Raw genomic sequence first — 23,228 nt, forward strand, 5'->3', positions numbered from 1 at the left:
TTTTTTTTTTGTAATGGCAAAAAAAGGGGGGAAGCTAAGAATTTGCCCATCAATTGGGGAAGGGGTCAACAAATTATGGTATATGAATGTAGCTGGAATACTTTTCATGTCCTGAGAAATGATGAAGGGGATGGTTTCAGAGAAAATTGGTGAAACTCACAGGGTATTATGCAGAGAACAAAACAAAGAGGAAGTTCCCACTCTAACAACATCATTGTAAAGACAAACAATTTTGAAACTTGGGAACTCTGATCAACATTGTGACCACCCACGATTCTAGAGGACAGTGAAGAAGAATGCTACCCCCGTCCTGGTAGAGAGATAATGGACTAAATACGCAGAACTAGACATCCGTTTTTAGGCATGGGAAGAAACATGGGGATTTGTTTTCCTTGACTGTGCATATTTGTTACAAGGGCTTTGTTTTTCTTGTTTTCTTTTTTCTTGGGAGACTGAGGGAGGATAGATGGGAGGAAGAAAAAAAATCTTTGATAATTTGAAAAAAATACAATTTAATAGAAAAAATAAAACCTTTCAAAGCAGTGTCCAGTTTTTGCTTGCTCAAGGAGGTTGCTCCCTTTAACTGTATCAGGGAACTCCATTCATACTTCATAAAGGAATCATTGGATTTGAACACCTCATTAACACCTCATTATCTGTATCATCTATTGTTTGTTTTCTGTGGCTATATCAACAAGGAGGAGACCAAATCTTTCCTCCCTTATATATACCTATGAATACACACATGTGAAATTTTTTTTCATCAGCCCTATGATTACATTGGTGTAGGGAACTTTCCAAGAGGAAATTCCCTTTACAAATGCAGGTGGCATCTATTCTTTATATACATACATACACATATATGTATATAATAAAACATTAACAAAGAAAAATGTGGTCAAGTATGTTTGTTTTGGAAATATATTTGCCATGGAGAAGAATTTTGTTTGGAAATTAATAAATGATGGAAAATTTAGTTATAACTAATGTATTTTTATTTTCTTTCAATAAAATATTAGTAACTCAAGACAGGACTATAATGGAGTTTTAAAAAATTGTATTTCTTGAAATAATCAGTTTAATTAGACCTTATTTTGATTACAACTTGGTAATTCAATTTATTAAAAAAAACCAACATCCAACAATACTTTTAAGACACATTAACAGTATTGTTCTTTATCTTGTGTAAAAATGATGTTGCAAAAAAAAGGAGACCAATACAAAGAAAGAACTTATATTTCAAATATTTTGATGGCTGGTTTTTTACTTTAAAACCCTGAAACTTACTTGAAAGATGATTCTTTTTCTCCAACTTCTGCTAGTTCCTACATCGTTAGTGACAGGTTTGGCTATTTTTAATATTCCAAAATTCAAAAAACAAATGACAAAATAAGGGGTGGGAGGAAATTTTACCTCTTTACATAATAATTTCAACTTTTATCTAGACGTTTTTAAAAGGTACTTTGAGGAAGCTATACAGCTGAGGGACAAGGTAATCCTTATAATGTCCATCAAGGAAACCTTTCCCACTGTTGTGCACAAACCAGCAGGGAACATCTGTTCCCAGCACCATATCCGTTCTGTAGTCTTTCTGCAAACCCCTGTAAAGATAAACATTAACTGCAGTTAGGTCAGGGATGCTCATAGAGCATCCAGTGGTTCTCATAGAGACATACTTCTGCCATTCTTGATGCTAGTCCTACTGTGCTCACCCTAGCAGCATGGGGCATGTGGGGTGGAAGTGAGGGGTGGGAGAAGGGGGGAGGTGAAAGGGCAACAAAAAAGCAACATCTACTTAAGTGCCCAACTGGTTTGTTCATTTATCGTACACAGAGACACTTGGATGTGGACCTTTCCAGTAAAGGCAGAAGATTAAATGAACAAAAAGAGAAATCAGATTCCAAGGGATTATAGACCAGCTCTTCATTAATTTTAAGAAGAATAAACCTGAGGCTTTGCATTTGTTTTATTTCTTTGTTCTCTTGTAAGTGGGTCTATAAGAGCTGCCAACTCAAAGCCACTGATGAATTCAGGAATGATCCTTTGTTTGCAAGGAAGATAAATATGGACATCATTCTTTATCTTAAAAGTTATTTCTTGATCATTGCTATTCTTCAGGCTTAATGAAACAATTTGTTTGCATCTGATAAATATGTTGAATTTCACAGCCTATACAGGTCACAGCTCAGTACTTTAATATAGAAAAAACCCTGATGGAGATAGAAGGTAAGATATAGACTAGGTTTTACTCTGTGGGTAAAGGGTAAAGGGTAATTGAATAATTTGCTAACTGTTCTTGGCATTTTGTAATACACCAATATATCTAGTCATCTTTTGTGTTTAAAGGTGAGCTGTCAGTGGTGCTCATACTACACAAATTATAAGTTCTATATTTATTTCTTTTCTAGTGAGATTTGGTCATTTTGAGGCAAGAAAGGTTTGATACCTTTTCAATGCCTCTACTTCATTTTGTAGTGGAAATTCAATCCTATTAGGGCCTTTTCTTGCCCAAGCAGTTCAATCCAAAGGCCTACCTGGTGACAGTTAGCTTGTGGCCTTTCACCTCCATATTAGCTTCTGGCTTCCCAGGGTGTTGACCAGGTCTCTCGTTGAAGATATGTACTTTTGGCTCATGCATGAACTGACCTAAAGAAACAAATGTCAAAGTCTTTTGTATTTAGCTAATCCTTGTTTGTGTTTCATCAACTGAGATTGCTGTGTGTGAGTCTTGTGAGTTTGCAGCATTACTTCCCAAGTTTTTAGGGTGGGAAATGACCTCTTGGCCATGAAAGGAGTAAGGGGAAGGGGGTGATAGGTATTTTTTATCAGAGAGCTACAGGCCTGCTCCCTTCCATCCTGTGCTCATCTCACGAGAGAGAGATCTGAGCACGAAATAGTTTTGTGTTAAGTTACAAACAAAGAGTAAAGCATTGATGTGTACTTAAAAGGAAGGGGAGGAGAGCCTGCAAAATACAGGCTTCTGTTGCCTGAGAGACAGGGAAGAGTTTTCTTTAGGACATGAGATCCTTAGATGTAAAGGATCATTGAAAGGCTAAAGGGAAACAGTCAAACTCATTACCAAACCCATTGTTCTAACATAGCCTTACTGCCTTTGTAAACTAGTTAACATTATCTAGTTGTTAAAAGAGCAGCTAGGTTGCTAGACAGAGCTCCCTCTGTGGAGTCAGCAATATCTGAGTTCAAATCTAGCCTCAGACACTTACTAGCTATGTGGCCCTGAGGTAAGTCTCTTCACCCTGTTTGCCTCAGTTTCTTCATCTGCAAAATGAGCTGGAGAAGGAAATGCCAAACCACTGCAGTATCTTTGCCAAGAAAACCCCAAATAGAGTCACGAAGAGCCAGACACAACTGAACCGACTGAACAACCAGATATGGGCTGGACAGTGAGACTTTCCTGGATACTATGCCTCTTTAAACTGTTCTGTTTTGTGATTATGAAATCTTGTCTCTGAGGAAACTTTGCTTGACCTTTGAAGTATCCCTGGCTATGGCTCTCATTCATTCTCCTCTAAATTGCCAGGTTCTTCCTAGAATCACAGAATCTCAGGGATAGAAGGGACTTAAGAGTCTATTTAGTGAAAGGCATAACTGAACAAGAATAGTCTCTATGATATATTCAACAAAAGCTATAGCATTTGCTTGAATGGAGTGGGTGTGGGGGAGCCCACTGCTTCCCAAGGCAATCAGTTCTCTTTTTGGTAAGTTCTGATTGTCAGCAAGTTTTCTCCCTTTCATCCAGCCTACGTTTACCTCTTTGCAACTTCCATCCTTAATCTTCATGATCTCTATTATACTCAATAATTAGTCATTGCGTTTCTCCAAAGGCAGCTTCTGGCTTAGAGAAGAAAGCCATCTAAAGTCCTAATAATACCTAGAGACTTGGTGGTAGCTACCATTTTCAGACAAGTGCTTACCTATTAGTCCATGGGCATTCAGCGAAAACTTGTTTGTAGGAGGGATATAAATACCCAAGAAATCGACATTAATGGGATGTTTCTTCCAAACACGGTGAAGTAATACTGAGAAAGACATATCTCCATCTAGGGTGATGTTCACAGTTTTCTCTTTTTTCACTGAGATAAGCAACCTAACACAGGAGAAAAGCCAAAGTAAGATTAATTTTATTTCTGGGCAGACCTAGAGAACAGCTCCACTCAACCCTAACAATAGCTATGTGCACTTCTCATCACTGCTCCTCATAGTTTTTCTGTTAAAAAACCATTTGCAAGACATTGTTAATGTAACAATTATTTAGGTCTTTTTATCTCATTTTTAGGTCAATGGCATATCAATATGTGGGTGACTAAATTATTTCAAAGGTAAAACATAAGTGGAAAAGATGTGATACACTGGTACTTACTTCTTATGAACAATGTGAGCTGTGTCCAACCATGACAAAACGGTAGTATGGAGACCATTTTTCAGGGTGATCATCTCTGTACTAATTTCAATTTTCATGTCTTGACTTTGGAAATAAAATGCCAGTTTTCCAAAATAGGTACTTAGTTTTTTATTCTTAGGCCTCTTGGCTCCAATGAGCTGTCCATTTACCAATACTCCTATAAAAAGAAAAGTAATGATTCCTTTATTTTTCTTCTTTTCTGTAAACATTTGATAGCAAGAAAGAACATCTATTATTTGGTATACACCTGACACTGTGCTAAGTGGTGAGAATACGAATACAAGCAAACGAGAGTCCTCGTCCTTGAGGAGTTAACATTCCACTAGGAGAGGGCAAGACCTAAAGAAATGGGAGCTGGAAACTGTGTGGGGTGGGAGGTATCTGCTGGGGAGGAGCAGAGAAGATAGAGGACCCTAGAGAGCCACTGAGTAGCAGTGAAGTGAGCATGGGTGGGGTCCCCCATGTAACAGTGGTCTGATTGAGGAAGTCATCAGGTAGGAGAGCAGAGGTTGCTCCAGGTTGGCTGATGAGCCGGCAAGGCAGTGGAGAAATCTAGAGAGTGAGTCAAGTAGAGGGAATAGAGGGAGATTGTTTGGGGCTCTTCATGAACTGGTGTTCCAGGTGAAGGAGTCCCCATTCAGAAGAGCAGGACTTCAGGGCAGAGATTTCTTCAGAGGCAACTGATTAGGAGATGAAGTCTGGATAAAGCTGATTAAAAATTGCTATTATGGGGAATTTTTTCTTCTATATTAAAAGAACACTGGAACATTTAATATCCTTTATAAGTAATGTCTCCTCTCATAAAATCCTTTTCCAGTGCTTTCTAATGGTGCAGAGGTAATCCAGCTGGGAACACAAGGTCTGGTAAATTCTACCGTAGTGGAAAGGTCTTCAAGCATGGTGTCAGCAACAGGTTGGGTAAACTGTTTAAGAACCAGCTCAGTTAAGTAAAGAGAGGCTCAATATCTGTAGGATGAGAAGTAGGTGCTGAATTCTTTTACCAAAGCAACCCATGAAACAAAGAAATATTTAAAAACTGCTCTCAATTATATAGCCACTTTCCACTTACACAATGATGATAGGGAAATGGTCAACAAGGGTCCAGGGAGTGCTAAGAATCACATCATGTTTTACAATCTCTATAAATATTAACTATTAATGGCCTAGATGTGAGATTTATCCAATGACTAACAAATCAATGTATTATTGGAAGAACTGAGAATGTTGAGAATATCAATATTGACAATCTCAAAACAAGTAATTCCAGAGGAAAAAGTATAGTTCAGTTAAATAATAATTAATAAATTTTAACAACCTTATAATAAATAAAATTAATAAACTTTAATAATAATTAATAAAATTTAATTAATAAATAAAAATAATAAATAAAATGATAAAATTTAATAAAATTTGAAGTTCACATGTATATATGCATGTGTATGCATATATAATGATGCAGAATAGTTATATATAAAATTATATGTGTACAATTATATATTTGTGAAAGCATTGCTAATGTTATTTGAAATGGAGAAACATTGGAAGCTTTGTTGTATAAACTGGGGTAAAGGAAGGATACTCCTTCTCACCGCTATTATTTTACATGGTTCTAGAAATACTAACTATAGCAATAAGAAAAGAGTTTGAAATTAAGGATATAAACATTGGCAATGAGGATACAAAATTATCCTTATTTACAGATAACATGATGGTTTTACTTAGAAAACCCCAGAGAATCAATGAAAAAAAATGCTAAACTAATTAAATGATTAATAGCTTTGGTGAAGCAGGATACAAAATAAATCCACAAAATAATTAGCATTTCTATATAGTGCCAATCAAAACCAGGAGGAAGTAATAAGAGAAATTCCATTCAAAATGACTACAAAATGCATAAAACATCAGGGAGAAGCCTGCCAATATATTAGGAGGACTTCTATAAATAACTACAATATATTCTTTTAGAAATAAAGGGAAGACAAATAACTGGAGAGACATTCCATATTCATGATTGGCCTGTGCAAATATCATTAAAATAATTATACAGATTTAGTACTATACCACTCAAACTCCCAAGGAATTTCTCTATAGAACTAGACAAAAATAAAATGAAAAGATTTAGAATCTCAAGGGAAAAATGCAAAGAAAGGCAAGAATGAAGGGGAACATAGCTTCATTGGACCTCAAACTATATTATGAAGTAGTAATCATCAAAATTCTTTGGTTCTGGTTAAAAGATAGAAATTTAGCTCAGTGAAACAGGTAAGCAAGAATCAGAAGCCACTGAAAACAGTAGCCAAGTATTTGATAAATTTTGATGAATGCAAGAACATAAATGACTAGGGGAAAGTATTCTCATTTGACAAGAACTGTAACACAGTGGCAGAAATTAGGTTCAGATCAGGACCTAAATGATACAGTGGATAGAATGTAGGACTTAGAGTCAAGGAAATGAGTTTGAATCCTGCATATCCTAGCTGTGAGACCCTGAGCAAGTCACTTAATCTCTCCCAGCCTCAGTGAGGATTAAATGTGAGAATATATGTAAAGTGCTTCACAAGTCTTCAAGTGTTATATAAATGTTAATTGTTGTTATTGATAATTAATAAATAAATATGCATATTTGACCTGAATAAGAAAAGTCATATTGATAATATGAAATTATAGTCTAAATGTTTCACAGACCTATACAGGTGCTATATAAAAGTTTGTTATTATTATCAAAAATTATATATTGTTAATATATAATAATAATTATTAGTAATAAGGCACATATCCATTTGACAAAAATAAGAAATATCACAGAGGTCATATGAAATTATGTTCCAAATCACAGATAAGATGAATGTAAATTTGAAATAACCCTACAGTAACACTGTCACATTCATGAGACCCAACTGAGTCAAATTATTCCAAATATCCATGAATGAAAAAGAGAGGAACAACAAACATAGGCAAAATTGTCAGTGTTTTTTTAAGAATATATTTTCATCATCAGTAACAGAAGCTAGTATCTCAATCTTTAATGAGCTATATGAAGTTAAAATGTTACTTTTTAAAAAGATGAAATCAGGAAGAATGGATGGACCAGGACAAATATACACTAAAGAAGTCTGTGCTGTATGCGGCACAATCCTGACAGCCTTAAAGGCAGCTAGGTGGTGCAGTAGATAGTGTTGGAACTGTCAGGAAGACCTGAGTTCAAATCCTCAGACACTTGCTAGCTGTGTGATCCTGGGAAAGTCATTTAACCTCTGTTTCAGTTTCCTTATCTGTAAAATGGGCATAATAACATCTACCTCCCAGGGTGGTTGTGAGGGTCAAGCAAGGTAATAATTGTAAAGTGTCTGGCACAAAGTAAGCACTGTATAAATATTAGCTATTATTATCATCATCATCTACAAATGTGTATGCAGTTATCAAAAGAATGGAGACAATATTTTTATCAGATGATATTTTTATTCCCTCAAAAGGTAAACGACAGGACATCACTAATTGTTGATTCATGTATCTCCCTTTTTCATACTCATAAAACTTTTCTTTGGAGGGGGGGGAGGGCAGGGCAATTGGGGTTAAGTGACTTGCCCAAGGTCACACAGATAGTAAGCGCGTCAAGTGTCTGAGGCTGGATTTGAACTCAGGTTCTCCAGACTCCAGGGCTCATGCTCTACTCACTGCGCCACCTACCTGCCCCATCCTCATAAAATTCTAATGGGAATGATCTACTCACGTATAGAGGTTTCTTTAATGAAAAAAAAAATGGGAAAGAAACCAACAGTTTGGCTTTTGTAAACAATTTTCTACAGCAGATTTTATCTTTGCAGTCATACAAGTGACTGAAAGTTTCGAAGAATACGAAATCCCAAATGTGTTGGGCGATTATGGAAAAGCATTTGACTTTATAGAACAAAAATGGAGTCTGAAAGGCTCTCCCCCAACAAGGAGTCTCTTCTGTATGTTAAGATCAGATAAGACTCCTTGATAGATTTAACAGGTCTAACACTAATGATTTAACATGGTAGATCTAATACTAATGATGTCAATTGTGCCCAAGTCCCTAAGTGCTCAAGTCCCTGTTTGTGGGTGATATTGTGGGGATTACATCAAGCTGCAGAACATTATAAAGTCTCTTTGTTGAGATACATGATTACTCATGAGAGGTCAAATGAATAACTGATAGGAAAAACCAGATGGATGAAAAATGCTTATTGTCCAGACAAGAACATACAATTAAATGGGACATCTTTTGAATAAGTACACCAGTACCTATATCTGTCTCAGGCACGGCAGGGGAATAATAAATTAAGCTCAGAATTCAATAGGAAGAACAGAGTAAGCTAGATTGATTTGGGAAATTGGACAGTGCCTTTAACAGTCACAGAATGCTCAAAAACCTATTTTTGTTCAGTTATTTTCAGTCATGTCCAGCCCTTCATGACCTCATTTGGGGTTTTCTTCGTAAAGATATTGCAGTAGTTTGCCATTTTCTTCTCCAGCTCATTTTATAGATGAGGAAACCAAGGCAAACAAGGTTAAGTGACTTGCCCAAGGTCACACAGCTATTGTCATAGGCCAGATTTAAACTAAGGGAGATGTCTTCCTGAATCCTGAACTCTGTCCACTGCACCAACTAGCTGCCCATCATTTTGACACAACAATTCTAGTGATGCTATATGGCTATGAATCTTGGAACATGTCAAAGTCTAAAAGATCAAAGTTAAAGGTGACTCAAAGTTCAAGGGAGTGACTCATGGTGGATGTAAGTAGATTTCGACATGTTGGTGCCATTCGAGAAATGTGAGATTGGAAGAAATGATGGGTAGCTCATATCATGAGAGAGGGAGGACAGCAGATGGACAACTCAAGTGTTGCCCTGGTATCCTTTGGGAAGTCATGTATAAGAATTGTCCAGGATGAGAAGGCACACTTGTGTTGTGATTTGCACTGATGGAAGCAATATCCACTTTGATTAGCTCCACAAATACAATTACATATAGAAAAAGGATAAATCTCTAAAACATATTACCCATAACTGATGTTTGATAATGACAAAAAGTTTTTCCAGCAATGATTAAAGATAATGGAACTGATTACACTGTTCTCAGAATATTTTTCTTTCTAAAAGTTCAAAATCTTTAGGAATGTAGTTGAAAGAACTGGGAATTTGAATTCTAGTTATGATTCTTACTACTAACCATATGACCTTGAACATATAACAGCTTCTCTAAGCTTCTAAGAAAGGAAAAAAATATACCTGTCTAGCTTGTCATACAGGGTCATTTCATTTCAAATGAAACGATGCATGTAAAAATGATTTGAAAACTATGAAGCACTGTATACAAAGGCAAGGCATTACCCTCAATTAATCAATCAGCGTGAATTAATTAAGGAACTATTATATGCCAGATACTATATTAGGTTCTATACATATAAATTTAAGGAATGATACAGTCCTTGCCCTCAGGAAGCTTATGTTCTATTGAAGGAGACAATATGTAATAAATTGATGCAAAATATATGCAAAATAATATCATAGTTTCCCAAAAATTCTATGAATTAGGGAAATATGAAGTTACTATAATGGTGGCATAAGGAAAATTATTATTGAGTAGTGACAATGACACATAAGAAATGCAGCATTTAGTTTGGCTGGCTTAAATTTAATTTATTTGTCACTTACCTGTCCCTGGATCAGAAACCAAGTTAAGGATTTTACCAGGTTCTGAATCAATATTGAAACAAATGTTCTTTTGACTCTTTGGTAGGTAAATGATGAAATGTGGGTCATTTTCGACTGAAAAATAAACATAGAAAGTAAAAATGCAAATAGGAAAGGAGCAAAGCTAAAATGGTATTTAGTATCTGCTTCGCCAATAGTTTCACTTATGCTTTATAAACAAGTCAGTATTTAAAGAATTAAAAAAAGTTAAATATTTGTCTATTACTGCTAAAGTCCTCTAATGCTGCACCTCAGTATGTAGGAAACTGGTTATTCAATTTCCGGTGACTTCTTTACAGAAGTGGAAAGATTTTGAGTATAGACTTAGTAATAGATTATATTCCTGTTATCCATGGAACAGTGTATGGAATTTGGGGAGGCTCATCTCCAGGTTGTTTAAAAGTGGTAAAGTTTGCAGCCAAAGTCTATCTACTATGTCATATAGTGGTTGTAGTTTGTTTTGGTGAAAGGAGTAACTATACCAAAATACTTAAGTACTAGATAGTGAATAAATATAGAAGTATCAAAATAAGTAGAAACCCATATCACTAAATAAGATATTATAACCTCAGTTGCAATTTAAAGTATGTACAAGAACAAAGAGAAGTCAATTACCTTGATAGCACTTTTTTTTATTCGCCTGTGGCACCGCATTGGTTTTACACCTATACTGCTTTGCCTAATTCTTCTCTATCTCCATTTCTTCCCATAACTCCCTCTTCTCAACTATGGACATTTCTCAAGGTTTCCATTTTTGCCACCTGTTCCTCTTTATAAACTCTTCTAAAGAGAATTTATTATTCCCACAGCTCTAATTCAATCAACAGATACTATTTAGGAGTATAAGATATTTCTTGCCTTCAAGCAGCACACAATATAATTAGAGACATAAGATATAAACATGCACAAAAAATTAATGATACAAGAGATAACTGTCAATTCAACACAATAGCATGCAAAATATCAGAAGATAGTACCATTTATAACTGATTGCCAAATAAACGATACAGATATTATCTATGCTAATGGAGTCAACTTGGAAAAAAACCCAGAATCATTGTCTTCTGAGAAGGCTCCAAAAAAATAGTTTAGCTTTGAATTTGAGCTCAAAGTATGAGTTGGATTTGTATAGGAGGAGAAGAAAAGGAGGATAGTTTTGCAAAAGTAGTGGTACAGAAGTGAAAAAGGACAAAATATATTTAAAAAAATATTAAAGAGATGGTTAATCATCCGTGGTTAGTTAGAAGAGGATACTCAAGAGTAGAAGTAGTTGGAAAGGAGAAAAACTGGGTTTTGGTTAGTTAGGGCCTTGAATACCAGGATAAGAAATTTGGATTTTATTTTATAGGCAATGGAGAACCACTGCTGGTGGCTATAATTTCTCTTGTGCTGTTACGTAGATAAAAGAGTGGGAAAAGGAGATAATGCATTTTTTTCCTTTAGTCAATTTCTTCTTTGTTTTAGCTGAAACAGAACAGACTGGGGAGAGTGTTAGCAAGAGAGAACTGAGAAACCTCTGGCTATAAAGTCCATGTCTATGGAAATCACAAATTTCTTGATAAAGAACTTATAACAACAGCAACAATAATAAAAGCTAACATGAGGCGGAGCCAAGATGGCGGCTGGTAAGCACGGACTAGAGTGAGCTCCGTACCCGAGTCCCTCCAAAAACCTATAAAAATGGCTCTGAACCAATTCTAGAACGGCAGAACCCACAGAACAGCAGAGGGAAGCAGGGCTCCAGCCCAGGACAGCCCGGATGGTCTCTGGGTGAGCTCTATTCCACACGGAGCTGGGAGCTGGGAGCTGGGAGCTGGGAACGGAGTGGAGCAGAGCCCAGCCTGAGCAGCGTGGACGATCCAGACCAGAAGCCGGGCGGAGGGGGCCCCAGCGCCCTGAATATGTGAGCTGCGGCAGTTACCAGACCGCTCGACCCACAAACACCAAAGACTGCGGAGAAGGTTAGTGGGAAAAGCTGCGGGAGTGGAAGGAGTTCGCGGTTCGGCTTCCAGCCCCGGGGGCAGCGGAGGTGGGGCAGCTACAGCTGTTGTTACTTCCGGCTCCAGGCCCACCTGGTGGGAGGAATTAAGTGGCGGATCACAGCAGGGGTGCACAGCCTGCCGAAGATCTGAGCCCAGTCTGGACTGGGGGTCCTTGGGGAAGGAGGAGTGCGGCTCTGACAGAGCTGGCACCTCCCCCCCAAACGTAGAACATAGAACTCTGTAATCTACAAGCAGTCATACCCCACTGAAAAACTCAAGGGTCAAGTTAGTTGGTTGGGAATATGGCCAGGCAGCGAAAACGCGCCCAGATTCAGTCTCAGACTTTGGATTCTTTCTTTGGTGACAAAGAAGACCAAAACATACAGCCTAAAGAAGACAACAAAGTCATAGAGCCTACAACCAAAGCCTCCAAGAAAAACATGAACTGGCCCCAGACCATAGAAGAACTCAAAAAGGATTTGGAAAAGCAAGTTAGAGAAGTAGAGGAAAAATTGGGAAGAGAAATAAGAAGGATGCGAGAAAACCATGAAAAACAAGTCAATGACTTGCTAAAGGAGACCCAAAAAAAATACTGAAAAATACACTGAAGAAAACAACACCTTAAAAAATAGACTAACTCAAATGGCAAAAGAGCTCCAAAAAGCCAATGAGGAGAAGAATTCCTTGAAAGGCAGAATTAGCCAAATGGAAAAGGAGGTCCAAAAGACCACTGAAGAAAATACTACTTTAAAAATTAGATTGGAGCAAGTGGAAGCTAGTGACTTTATGAGAAATCAGGATATTATAAAACAGAACCAGAGGAATGAAAAAATGGAAGACAATGTGAAATATCTCCTTGGAAAAACCACTGACCTGGAAAATAGATCCAGGAGAGATAATTTAAAAATTATTGGACTACCTGAAAGCCATGATCAAAAAAAGAGCCTAGATACCATCTTTCAGGAAATTATCAAGGAGAACTGCCCTGATATTCTAGAGCCACAGGGCAAAATAGAAATTGAAAGAATCCATTGATTGCCTCCGCAAATAGATCCCAAAAAGAAATCTCCTAGGAATATTGTTGCCAAATTCCAGAGCTCCCAGATCAAGGAGAAAATACTGCAAGCAGCCAGAAAGAAACAATTTGAGTATTGTGGAAGCCCAATCAGAATAACCCAAGATCTGGCAGCTTCTACATTAAGAGATCGAAGGGCTTGGAATGCGATATTCCGGAGGTCAATGGAGCTAGGATTAAAACCTAGAATCACCTACCCAGCAAAACTGAGTATCATGTTCCAAGGCAAAATATGGGCTTTCAATAAAATAGAGGACTTTCAAGCTTTCTCAGTGAAAAGACCAGAACTGAATAGAAAATTTGACTTTCAAACACAAGAATCAAGAGAAGCATGAAAAGGTAATCAAGAAACGGAAATTGCAAGGGACTTACTAAAGTTGAACTGTTTTGTTTACATTCCTACATGGAAAGATGATGAGTATGATTCATGAGACCTCAGTATTAGGGTAGTTGAAGGGAATATGCATATATATATATGCATATATATATATATGTTTATGTATATATATAAGTGAATGTGTATGTATGTATGTATCTACGTGTATATGTATGTATGTGTATGTATGTGTATATATATATGTAAAAGAGAGAGAGCAGACACAGGGTGAGTTGAGGATGAAGGGAAGATAGCTAAAAGAAATAAAATGAAATTAAGAGAGTAACATACTGAGAGAGGGAGATAGGGAGAGATAGAATGGGGTGGATTATCTCGCATAAAAGTGGCAAGAGGAAGCAGTTCTATGGGAGGAGGGGAGAGGGCAGGTGAGGGGGGAATGAGTGAACCTTGCTCTCATCAGATTTGGCCTGAGGGGGAATACCATACATACTCAGTTGGGTATCTTACCCCACAGGAAAGAAGAGGGAGGAAGATAAAAAAAAAAATAAAAGGCGGGGGGATGATGGAGTGGAGGGCAGATGGGGGTGGGGGTAATCAAAACAAACACTTTGGAAAGGGGACAGGGTCAAGGGAGAAAATTCAATAAAGCGGGATGGGTTGGGAAGGAGCAAAATGTAGTTAGCCTTTCACAACATGAGTATTGTGGAAGGGTTATACATAATAATACATGTGTGGCCTAGGTTGAATTGCTCAACTTCTTAGGGAGGGTGGGTGGGAAGGGAAGAGGGAAGGGAATTTGGAACTCAAAGTTTTAAAATCAGATGTTCAAAAACAAAAAAAGTTTTTGTATGCAACTAAAAAATAAGATACACAGGCAATGGGGCATAGAAATTTATCTTGCCCTACAAGAAAGGAAGGGAAAAGGGGATGAGAGGGGAGGGGGGTGATAGAGGGGAGGGCTGACTGTGGAACAGGGCAACCAGAATATACGCCATCTTGGAGTGGGGGGGGGAGGGCAGAAATGGGGAGAAAATTTGTAATTCAAACTGTTGTGAAAATCAATGCTGAAAACCAAATATGTTAAATAAATAAATTGCATTTATAAAAAAAAAATAAAAGCTAACATTTTTATAGTGCTTAGTGTGTGCCAGGCTCCGTGCTAAGCACTTTCCAGTTACTTTCTCATTTAATTCTCACAAGAACTCTGAGAGGTAGGTGCTATTACTATCCTCATTATACAGATGAGGAAACTGAGGCAAACAGAGGTTAAGTGACTTGCCCAGGATCATATTGTTTCTGAGATCACATTTGAATTCAGGTCTTCCTGACTCCAAGCAGGGTGCTCTACCTACTGCACCATGTTAGAAGAATCCAGGGTGGTACTCCCTCTGTGTCACTCTCCTAACTTATATTCACACTCCCAGTTTGGGTCCACAGATGGTAGCTGCTACTTTGGATTCTAGGGTTCTAGAACCTGTAGGATTGCAATATTAATCCTAATACTCAACAACTTTCCACCAGTATACTTCCCCATTAGTGATGTCACTAGATATAGCTAATGTCTTGGCAAAGGTAAAAACCAGGATGGTACAATAAAAACATTAAATATAAAACATCCCCTATATAAACCTGGGGCACATTCTTCCACAAATGTGTATTATTATTATTTTGAAAATATTGGCTTAATACTTGGTAATAGATTCAAAAGTTTGATTCTACATTCAGTGCATTTCAGTACTTGGCTTTAAAGGCTGTCATAGCTGAAGATTCCTCACCAAGATATGTAAATCCAAATGGAAGAGGTGCGTTATAGGCTACATTTATTAAACTATGATCCTTACTTTTTTCAGTCCTACTCACCAACATTAAAAGGTTTTTTATCAAATTCTGGCTAGTAAATATGCAATTTGGATTCCTTGATATTAATCAGGAGTTCTTGGAAACTAATTGGAAGAGGTTGCATTTTCATATTTTTAACAAATAGATTCAAAACTTACTAAAACTTCATTTGAAAGATTTTCAAACTGGTTAGAAAATTCTGTTTACAAAATTTAAAAATGTGTAGATGTGAAGGTTTATATAGGTAATACATTGTTTTTGCATAAAAAAGTTTTTGAATGTCTTGCTAATCATGGTGGCTTCATACTCCTATTGACTAATATCTCAAAGTATAATATACACTTAGGGCAAGATTCATCCTTGATGATAGTCAATGTGAATCCATATTTCAAATAACCTTCTAGATGGTTTTGAAATTTTTGGCCATGTACTTACATTGTTATTGTTTTTACCTCTTTACGTGGCTGGAGAAAAACTAGAAATAGAACTGTGCTAGAAATAGGAAAGTGTCAGTTCTACCAGTTTCTTATTCTTCTAGACTCAGATTATTAATGTTGTCTTCATGCCAGCACTTAGCACAATCCTTGGCAAATAGTAAGTGCTTAATAAATGCTTTTCATTCATTCATCTATGATTCTTTTGCAGAAATCTTTTTAAACCATTTGTGTATTTTGTGAGGATTAATTTAGTTAAAACTAAATAATACAATCTGCAAAACAACTGAACTGGGCACATATAAGTTGTAATATGTCACAATATACTAAAAGTGAACAAACAATACGGTCACTACTGTCAAGCCTTCCTCGATATGGAATGCGCACTCTTCTCTAAGGGCACCTCCTGAGGCCTGTGACCATCCAACATATGGATGAGGCAGGGCATTTAGTCCATCTACATATTAATTAGGAAAGCTTAATTTCTTTCTTATTTTTTCTATAAAAGTAACTGAACAGAAGTTCTCACATTTTTTCCCCCAAACTCCAGTAGATTGTCTTGAATGCTCCCTGGGCTAGAGGACCACTTGTTAGGAATCTTACAGAGGGCAATCTTGTTGATATCATCTCTGAGCTCCTTTCCAGCCCTGTGATTTTTGTGATACTCTGGCATTTCCACATGCATCTCACCTGTCTATAGTCTTAAAAAATAATTGTTCTGTGTTTGCTTCATCCAGCTATAGTCTTAGCTTTTACTGTAACACACTTCCTCAGAATTCATCTAATTGAAAGTTCATGAGTAAGCGCAAAATCTCGAAGAAACTAGATAGAACTTTGGAGTTATTATTAAAGTGTATGATGCTAAAAAAGGCACCAGAATTCGTGTTTTCTTTATGTGCAGATCTAATCCTATTACTCTTCTTTTTTAAATCCTTTAATGACTCCATATGTCCCTAAAGAAAGTTCAGAGTTCTTAGACTAGCATGTAAACCTTTTGTATTCTGAAACTGCCTTTTTACTTCTTTTCTCCATGGCCTAGGCAGCTAGTGGACAGAGCACCAGGCCTAGAGTCAGGAAGACCAGAGTTCACATCTTGTCTTAGATACTTCCTAGTTGCATGGACTCTGGGCAAGTCATTAACCTCTGTTTGCCTCAGTTTCCTAATCTGTAAAATGGGGATAATAATAATACCTACAAGATCAAATGAGATAATATTTGTAATGTGCTTAGTATAGTGTCTGGTGCATAGTAAGTGCTTTCAAAATGTTAGCTAATATTATTAAGATAATTATATTGTTAAACACTAATATTCTATGTAAAATTATATATTTATGATATATTATCTATAAAATTATATAATATATGACATAATATATATTAAAATAATAATATCCCAGCTAATGTGGATTTCTCTGTCTCCTACATACAGTGCATGCTTTCTTATTTCCATGCTTTCGCTGGGTGGTTCAGTGGATAGAGCACTGGGCCTTGAATCAGGAAGACCTGAGTTCAAGTCTAGCCTCAGATACTTACTAACGGTGTGACCCTGAGAAAATCACTTCATCTTTGTCTGGCTCGTTATGCTCAACTGTAAAATAGGGATAATATTAGCACCTACCTCACGGGGTTGTTGTATTAAATGATATAATATTTGTAATGAGCTTAGTATAGTGTTTGACACATAGTAGGTACTATATAAATGCTTATTCCTCTTCCCCTTTTACTCACATGTTTCTCCTAGTGTCTAGAATGTTTCCCACCCTCCCACCCCCATCTAGTTCTCTTGAAATCTTGTCCATTATTTAAGACTCAATTCAAATGCTCTATATTCTATGAAGCCTTCTTTGATCCTTCAATTTGCAATGATCTTTCCTACTTGGGAGCCTTTTTTTTTGTTGTTTGTTTGTTTGTTTTTGCTTTCTGCAGGGGGGAAGGCAGGGCTATTGGGGTTAAGGGACTTGCCCAAGGTCACACAGCTAGTAAGTGTATCAAGTGTCTGAAGCCGGATTTGAACTCAGGTCCTCCTGACTCCAGGGGCCGGTGCTCTACTCACTGCACCACCTAGCTGCCCCATAACCCTGGGAGCTGTGTTAATACTTCTCCTATGTAATTAAATATTATTTTGTATGATAGTTGTTTGTGTATGTGTCATATCTCCCTTTTAGATTGTCAGTTTCCTGAGAGATTCAATAAGACTTTGATTTATTTAATTTTTATATAGCCCCTACTGCCTATCATACTCATCTGCACATAGTAGATACTTAATAAATGTATACTGAAATCTCTTGAAGTTGAATTATCTTCAGGTGAGAAAACCTATTACCCCTTGATCTTTAAGCTAAGTGTAGCAATTTCTGCTTCAAAAAGATCACCACATTCTCATATAGTTAGGGCAGGATTTATCTCTTTTTTTTCTAGGAAGCAGTCATGCTGAATTTGAAAAATTCTCCAGTTCTCTGAATATGGATCTTGGCTTGAGAAATATAAAAGCTCTATAAAATTGCACTTGAAATGAGATCTGGGAAGTGAAGTGAAGAAGTCAAAGATCTTTTTACCTCTCATTACATGAGGAGGAGGAGTTGCTACAAGCACTTGAGCTTGTTTCATACTCATTGGACCCGTTGTTGGTGCCGGTTTGGCCCAAGATGGAATTGAACTTTGAGCAGCCTTCTTGCCATTCGATAATAAGGTACCTGTGTAGATAGAAAATGGATTCTAGTTAACAAGGAACACACTCCAAACTCACACTATTGTAATTATTTATAATAAATAATATTAAAAATTTGGCCTGTTCAATTTACAGTACCCCTTAGCTGTAGACCCTCTCCTTTCACTTTTGCCCTATATTCCTTCCCCTTTTCAATCATGTCCATTCGTGCCAGCTATTATAGTATTTTTAAAGTTATCATCATTGTTGGAAGATTATTATCAGATGTAGTTATTTACTTATAATATGAAGTTGTTAGACCAAATGATCTCTAAGGTCCCTTGTAGCTTTAAGATACTATGATTTCTAAAATTCAAAAAAAAGATGTAGCTCAGCAAAAGTTAAATCCGTTTATCCAGCTGTACATACTTAACTATATATATCACCTTCCTAGGATGATGCATGGGTTCTTCTAGCAGCTGTTGCTATTAGGAGTTGGCACGATGCTAAGAACTAGAAACTCAACTAGATACCTTTTAGCTCTTGGCAACAGAGAAGCCATGATATAAGGGTGATCCCTATTGTTGCTGTTTTAGTCATTTCAGTTGGGTCCAACACTTTATGACCCTATTTGAGATTTTCTTGGCAAAGATACTAAAGTAGTTTGCTATTTCCTTCTCTAGCTCATTTTACAGATGAGGAAACCAAGGCAAATAGGGTTGAGTGACTTGCCCAAGATCACACAGCTAGTGAATGTCTAAGGCCATATTTGAACTTGGGTCTTTCTGACTCCAGACCTGGTGCTCTATCCACTGTGATCTTTGTATTCTTGAAAAACCAGTGATTATTCCCCCTCACGAAGCACCACTGCTATGAAAAGCTCTGTGTAAAAGTGGGGAGGCAAACTCAATGTAATTCCTTTCCACTGTACATGTGAGACAACTGAAGAGAATTCATTAGCACAGAAGACAGAGGTACATGGTAAAGAAAAATGCAACATATTTGCTTCCAACTGATTGTTTAGTGCTAGGCAGCCCTATATTTGCAGTGGAACTGAAATCGGGACAAATTTGTAGCCTTTGGGGGGTCTTGGATCTTATGCTTCATAGTTGTGGTAAAAGAAGATTCCCCATTCTATGATTGATTTAATATATCAATCTAATTAATTAATTTAACTAAATTAATCAGGAACAGAAGCTAGGAGGTATTGATAAAAGATATTATTAGCCACCCTAAGCACAAAAGGGAAGTGTCTCAATAACAAATGAGGAAGAGGGCTCATCTCAGCCAGTTGGTCATTTCTAGCTCTGTACGAATTTTCCCAAGTCTGATCCCATATCAAAAATCTAGCAATCTTCTCATTTGGATTTGATTTTTCAAATCAGTTGCCCTGCTGGAGAGAGATGTTTCCATTTTAAAATATAAAATTGGCTTTCTGATACAAATCATTTTCCTCTTTTCCAAGGGCTTGATCACTCTCAAATCATTTGGTCATTAAGGAAATGAGAAAAATTACTTTGAAGAAAGTGGTGGCAAAAGTATAGTCTTCTTACACCTTATCTTTCCAACCTTGACATACCTTTCTATCAAGTGACTCTCACCTCTTTATTGTTCCTGGAACAACAAACTCTCTTCTGACTCCAGGCATTTTCACTGTCTCTCCCACATACTAGGAATTCTCTTCTTCCTCCTCCTGGCTTCCTTCAAGTCCCAGAAAAAATCCTATCTTCTACAGAAAGCATTTTCAGTCTCCCTTAGTTTTAGTGAATTTTCTCTGTTGATTATTTCAGATTTTTCCTGTATATATTTTATGTGTACATATTTGTTTGCAGGTTGTCTCCCTCATTAGACTATGAATCCTTAAGAGGAGAGACTGTCTTCTGACTTTCTTTGTATCCCCAGTACTTAAAACAATGCCTGGCACATAATAGATACTTAATAAGTATGTATTGACTGACCAATTGACTGAGATCACAAGATCTCTTCTTGAATATCAAACTACTAGTGTTAACTGGCCATCTAGCATTAACAAGGCTGAAAACATAGACAGCATTTACTGTGATATGTGGAGATGTTTCTCAAATGTGTTTCACAGATGTCAGTCACTAAGAAAGGGAAGTAAAAGGTACCAATAGAGTGACTATTCCAAAGTGTACCACATTGAACCACTAGAGTACCCACTGACATAGGCCAAAAATTGCAACAGTAGGGCTGGGCCTTGAAGCGACACAGGGTGGCCTAGCCTTCGATCCAGGTTGAAAGGGATGGTTTCTGCCTTTGGACTAAAAGGTAACACTGACCCTGACAGCAAGGTCTTCGTTGGTCCATCGGAGAGTCTGCCAGCATCCTCTCATTCCCATCAGCACTTTCAATCAGCATGGCAGTAAGTGGACTTACAACATGGTGGTCCAAAGACATCTGTAGGATGGTTCTTGTTATTCTCTTTTTGTCAAGGTTTGTCATAGCCAGACTCCTATATTGGGGCAGGGGGAGAACCGAAGAAACCATCACCAAACATTGCAGACTGAATTAGAGACTTGTTTTGGGGGATCCAAATATGGACCCAAGTTGGCTACTATGTTTATGGGGAAATGCTCAGTTGATTGCTGTCATGGTTAAAAATTTTTTAAAAATAAGTTTTAATTGATGTCTTCTTTTTTTAGATATCATCATAGTTATCCTTCCTCTTCTCTCTCCCAGATAGTCATCCCATATGACAAATAGTATTTTTTTAAAAGAAGAAAAAAATAAGCACAACTGAACAATACTTTGAAAAAACCCCAAAAGATGTACAATGTGTAACAACTGTGGACTTCCTGCACCCACAAAGGGGTGGATTGGGGATGACTTCTAATATTTCTTTGAGTCTTGCTTGTTGTTTATAATTTTGTTATATTCATTTTTTATTTTTATTTTTTGGTGTTTGGTGATCCTTGTCATTTACAATTATTGTAGCTATTTTATATATTGTTTTCTTGGCTTTGCTTTCTTCAATTTGCATTAGTTCAGGCAGATTTTTTCATGCTTCTCTATATTCATCACATGCATAATTTCTTATAGGACAGTATTATTTCATTACATTTCTGTAATATAATTTGTTTCGTTATTCCCTAATCAATGGGCATCTACTTTGTTTCCAATTCTTTGCTATCACAAAAAGTGCTGCAATAAATATTTTGCTGTGTATGGGGATTTTCTTGTTATCAGTAGCTTCCTTGGAGTATAAGCTCATTAATGGAATCTCTGGTTCAAAGGGTATAGACATTTTAGTTATTTATTTGCATAAACACAAATTGCTTTTCAAATGGTTGTACCATTTTACACCTCCACAACAATGTATTAGTGTGCCTATTATTCCACAACTTCTCCAACATTGACTATCCATATTTTGTATCATCTTTGGCAATTTGCAGGGTGAGTTATTTATTAATCTTGAGTTAGCTCATTTTGCCTTTACAAAAGGGGATGAATATTCTTCACCTTGATTTCATAAAGGAGACTAAATCCTTTGGTTCATAACCTTATGTCCATCATAGTCACTCTACAGTGCTTCAGTCAAGAAACAACCATACTCCTAATTTGCCTGAGTTATTTCCTGTGTACTAGCTCCACTTTCACTTTTCACTTTGATTATTGATAATGACAATATTTAGAAACAAACATGTAAATTGTAAATTTGTAGATTGAATGCCCTAACAATCCAACTGCCATGAGGTTACTTTGTAGAACTAGGTAATACCAAAATTCATCTGGAGGAGCAAAAGGTCAAGATTCTCAAGAGAAATCATGAGAAAAAAAAGTAAGAATGAAGATAATCATGATCAGATCTTAAACTATACAAACTATTTGTAATAATAAAAATAGCTAATGTTTATATACTGCATACTATGTGCCAGGCACTATACTAAGTGCTTTAGAGTTTAAAAAACAAAACAAAACAGAAAAGTTGATTGAAGGAACAGGTTAGAGAAACAAGACAGAAGCTAACGTAGCAGCATAATGCTTGATAAAGTAAATGATTCCATTTTTGACAAAAACTGCTAGAAAAACAGGAAAACAGTCTGGAAGAAATTAGATTTTGTTAAAAAAATTACACAGCATGCCATAATCAATTGCAAATGGATATATAACGTAAATATAAAAGGACATAAAAATTAGAGGAGAAAGAATGGTGATGCCTTCCACAGCTATGGTTAGGGAGAGAATTCTTGCCTAAATAAAGGATAGAGACAATCATAAACAATAAAATGGATAGTTAGATTATATAAAATTGAAAGGTTTTTGCATGAGCAGAATAAATGTTGTTAGAACTAGAAGGGAAATCTCTTCGCAGCAATTTCTGATGAAGTTTGAACATCAAAATAAAGAATTGATACAAATATTACTTTTACTCTTTTTTACTCTTACTTTTTTTTCCCTCATGATTTCCCTTGAGAATCTTGACATACGTATGGATTGGAAAGTATAAGTATAGCCCAAAATGAGGCCTGGGTGGCTGACTAGGTGAATACTAGATATTCCGCCAATCTTGATTTATAATCTTCTGATATTAGAATACTAAACTTGTCAGTGCAGTAATGTCTTTAGTCTCTTATAGTAGAGAAAGTCCTGGGCATAAAATCTGATGATTTGGGTTCAAATCTCTACTTTGACTCTTCTGTTTGACATAGAACCCTCGACCTCACTAAGCCTTAGTTTAGTCATTTGTAAAATGCAAACAATGAAATTTATACTTCCTACCTCACAGAGTGTTTTAAGGAATGTATTTAGTA

The 23,228-nt window shown here is 36.6% G+C and overlaps 1 protein-coding gene across 1 annotated transcript in view; it reads right to left on the reverse strand.

Moving 5' to 3' along the window:
- Positions 1 to 1,042: 1,042 nt before the first annotated feature.
- Positions 1,043 to 23,228, reverse strand: part of ITIH2 (inter-alpha-trypsin inhibitor heavy chain 2) — a 57,988-nt gene continuing 35,802 nt past the window's right edge. Inside the window, exons 15-21 of the mRNA XM_036758898.1 lie at positions 20,757 to 20,929; positions 18,365 to 18,502; positions 10,104 to 10,217; positions 4,382 to 4,580; positions 3,936 to 4,108; positions 2,535 to 2,646; positions 1,043 to 1,601 (exon numbers count right to left, since the gene is read on the reverse strand). Coding sequence (XP_036614793.1) covers positions 1,442 to 1,601; positions 2,535 to 2,646; positions 3,936 to 4,108; positions 4,382 to 4,580; positions 10,104 to 10,217; positions 18,365 to 18,502; positions 20,757 to 20,929 — 1,069 coding nt within the window. The 3' untranslated portion in view covers positions 1,043 to 1,441. The remainder of the gene's footprint in view (positions 1,602 to 2,534; positions 2,647 to 3,935; positions 4,109 to 4,381; positions 4,581 to 10,103; positions 10,218 to 18,364; positions 18,503 to 20,756; positions 20,930 to 23,228) is intronic.

This window comes from Trichosurus vulpecula, chromosome 5, assembly GCF_011100635.1.
Source record: "Trichosurus vulpecula isolate mTriVul1 chromosome 5, mTriVul1.pri, whole genome shotgun sequence".
Taxonomy (NCBI): Eukaryota; Metazoa; Chordata; class Mammalia; order Diprotodontia; family Phalangeridae; genus Trichosurus; species Trichosurus vulpecula.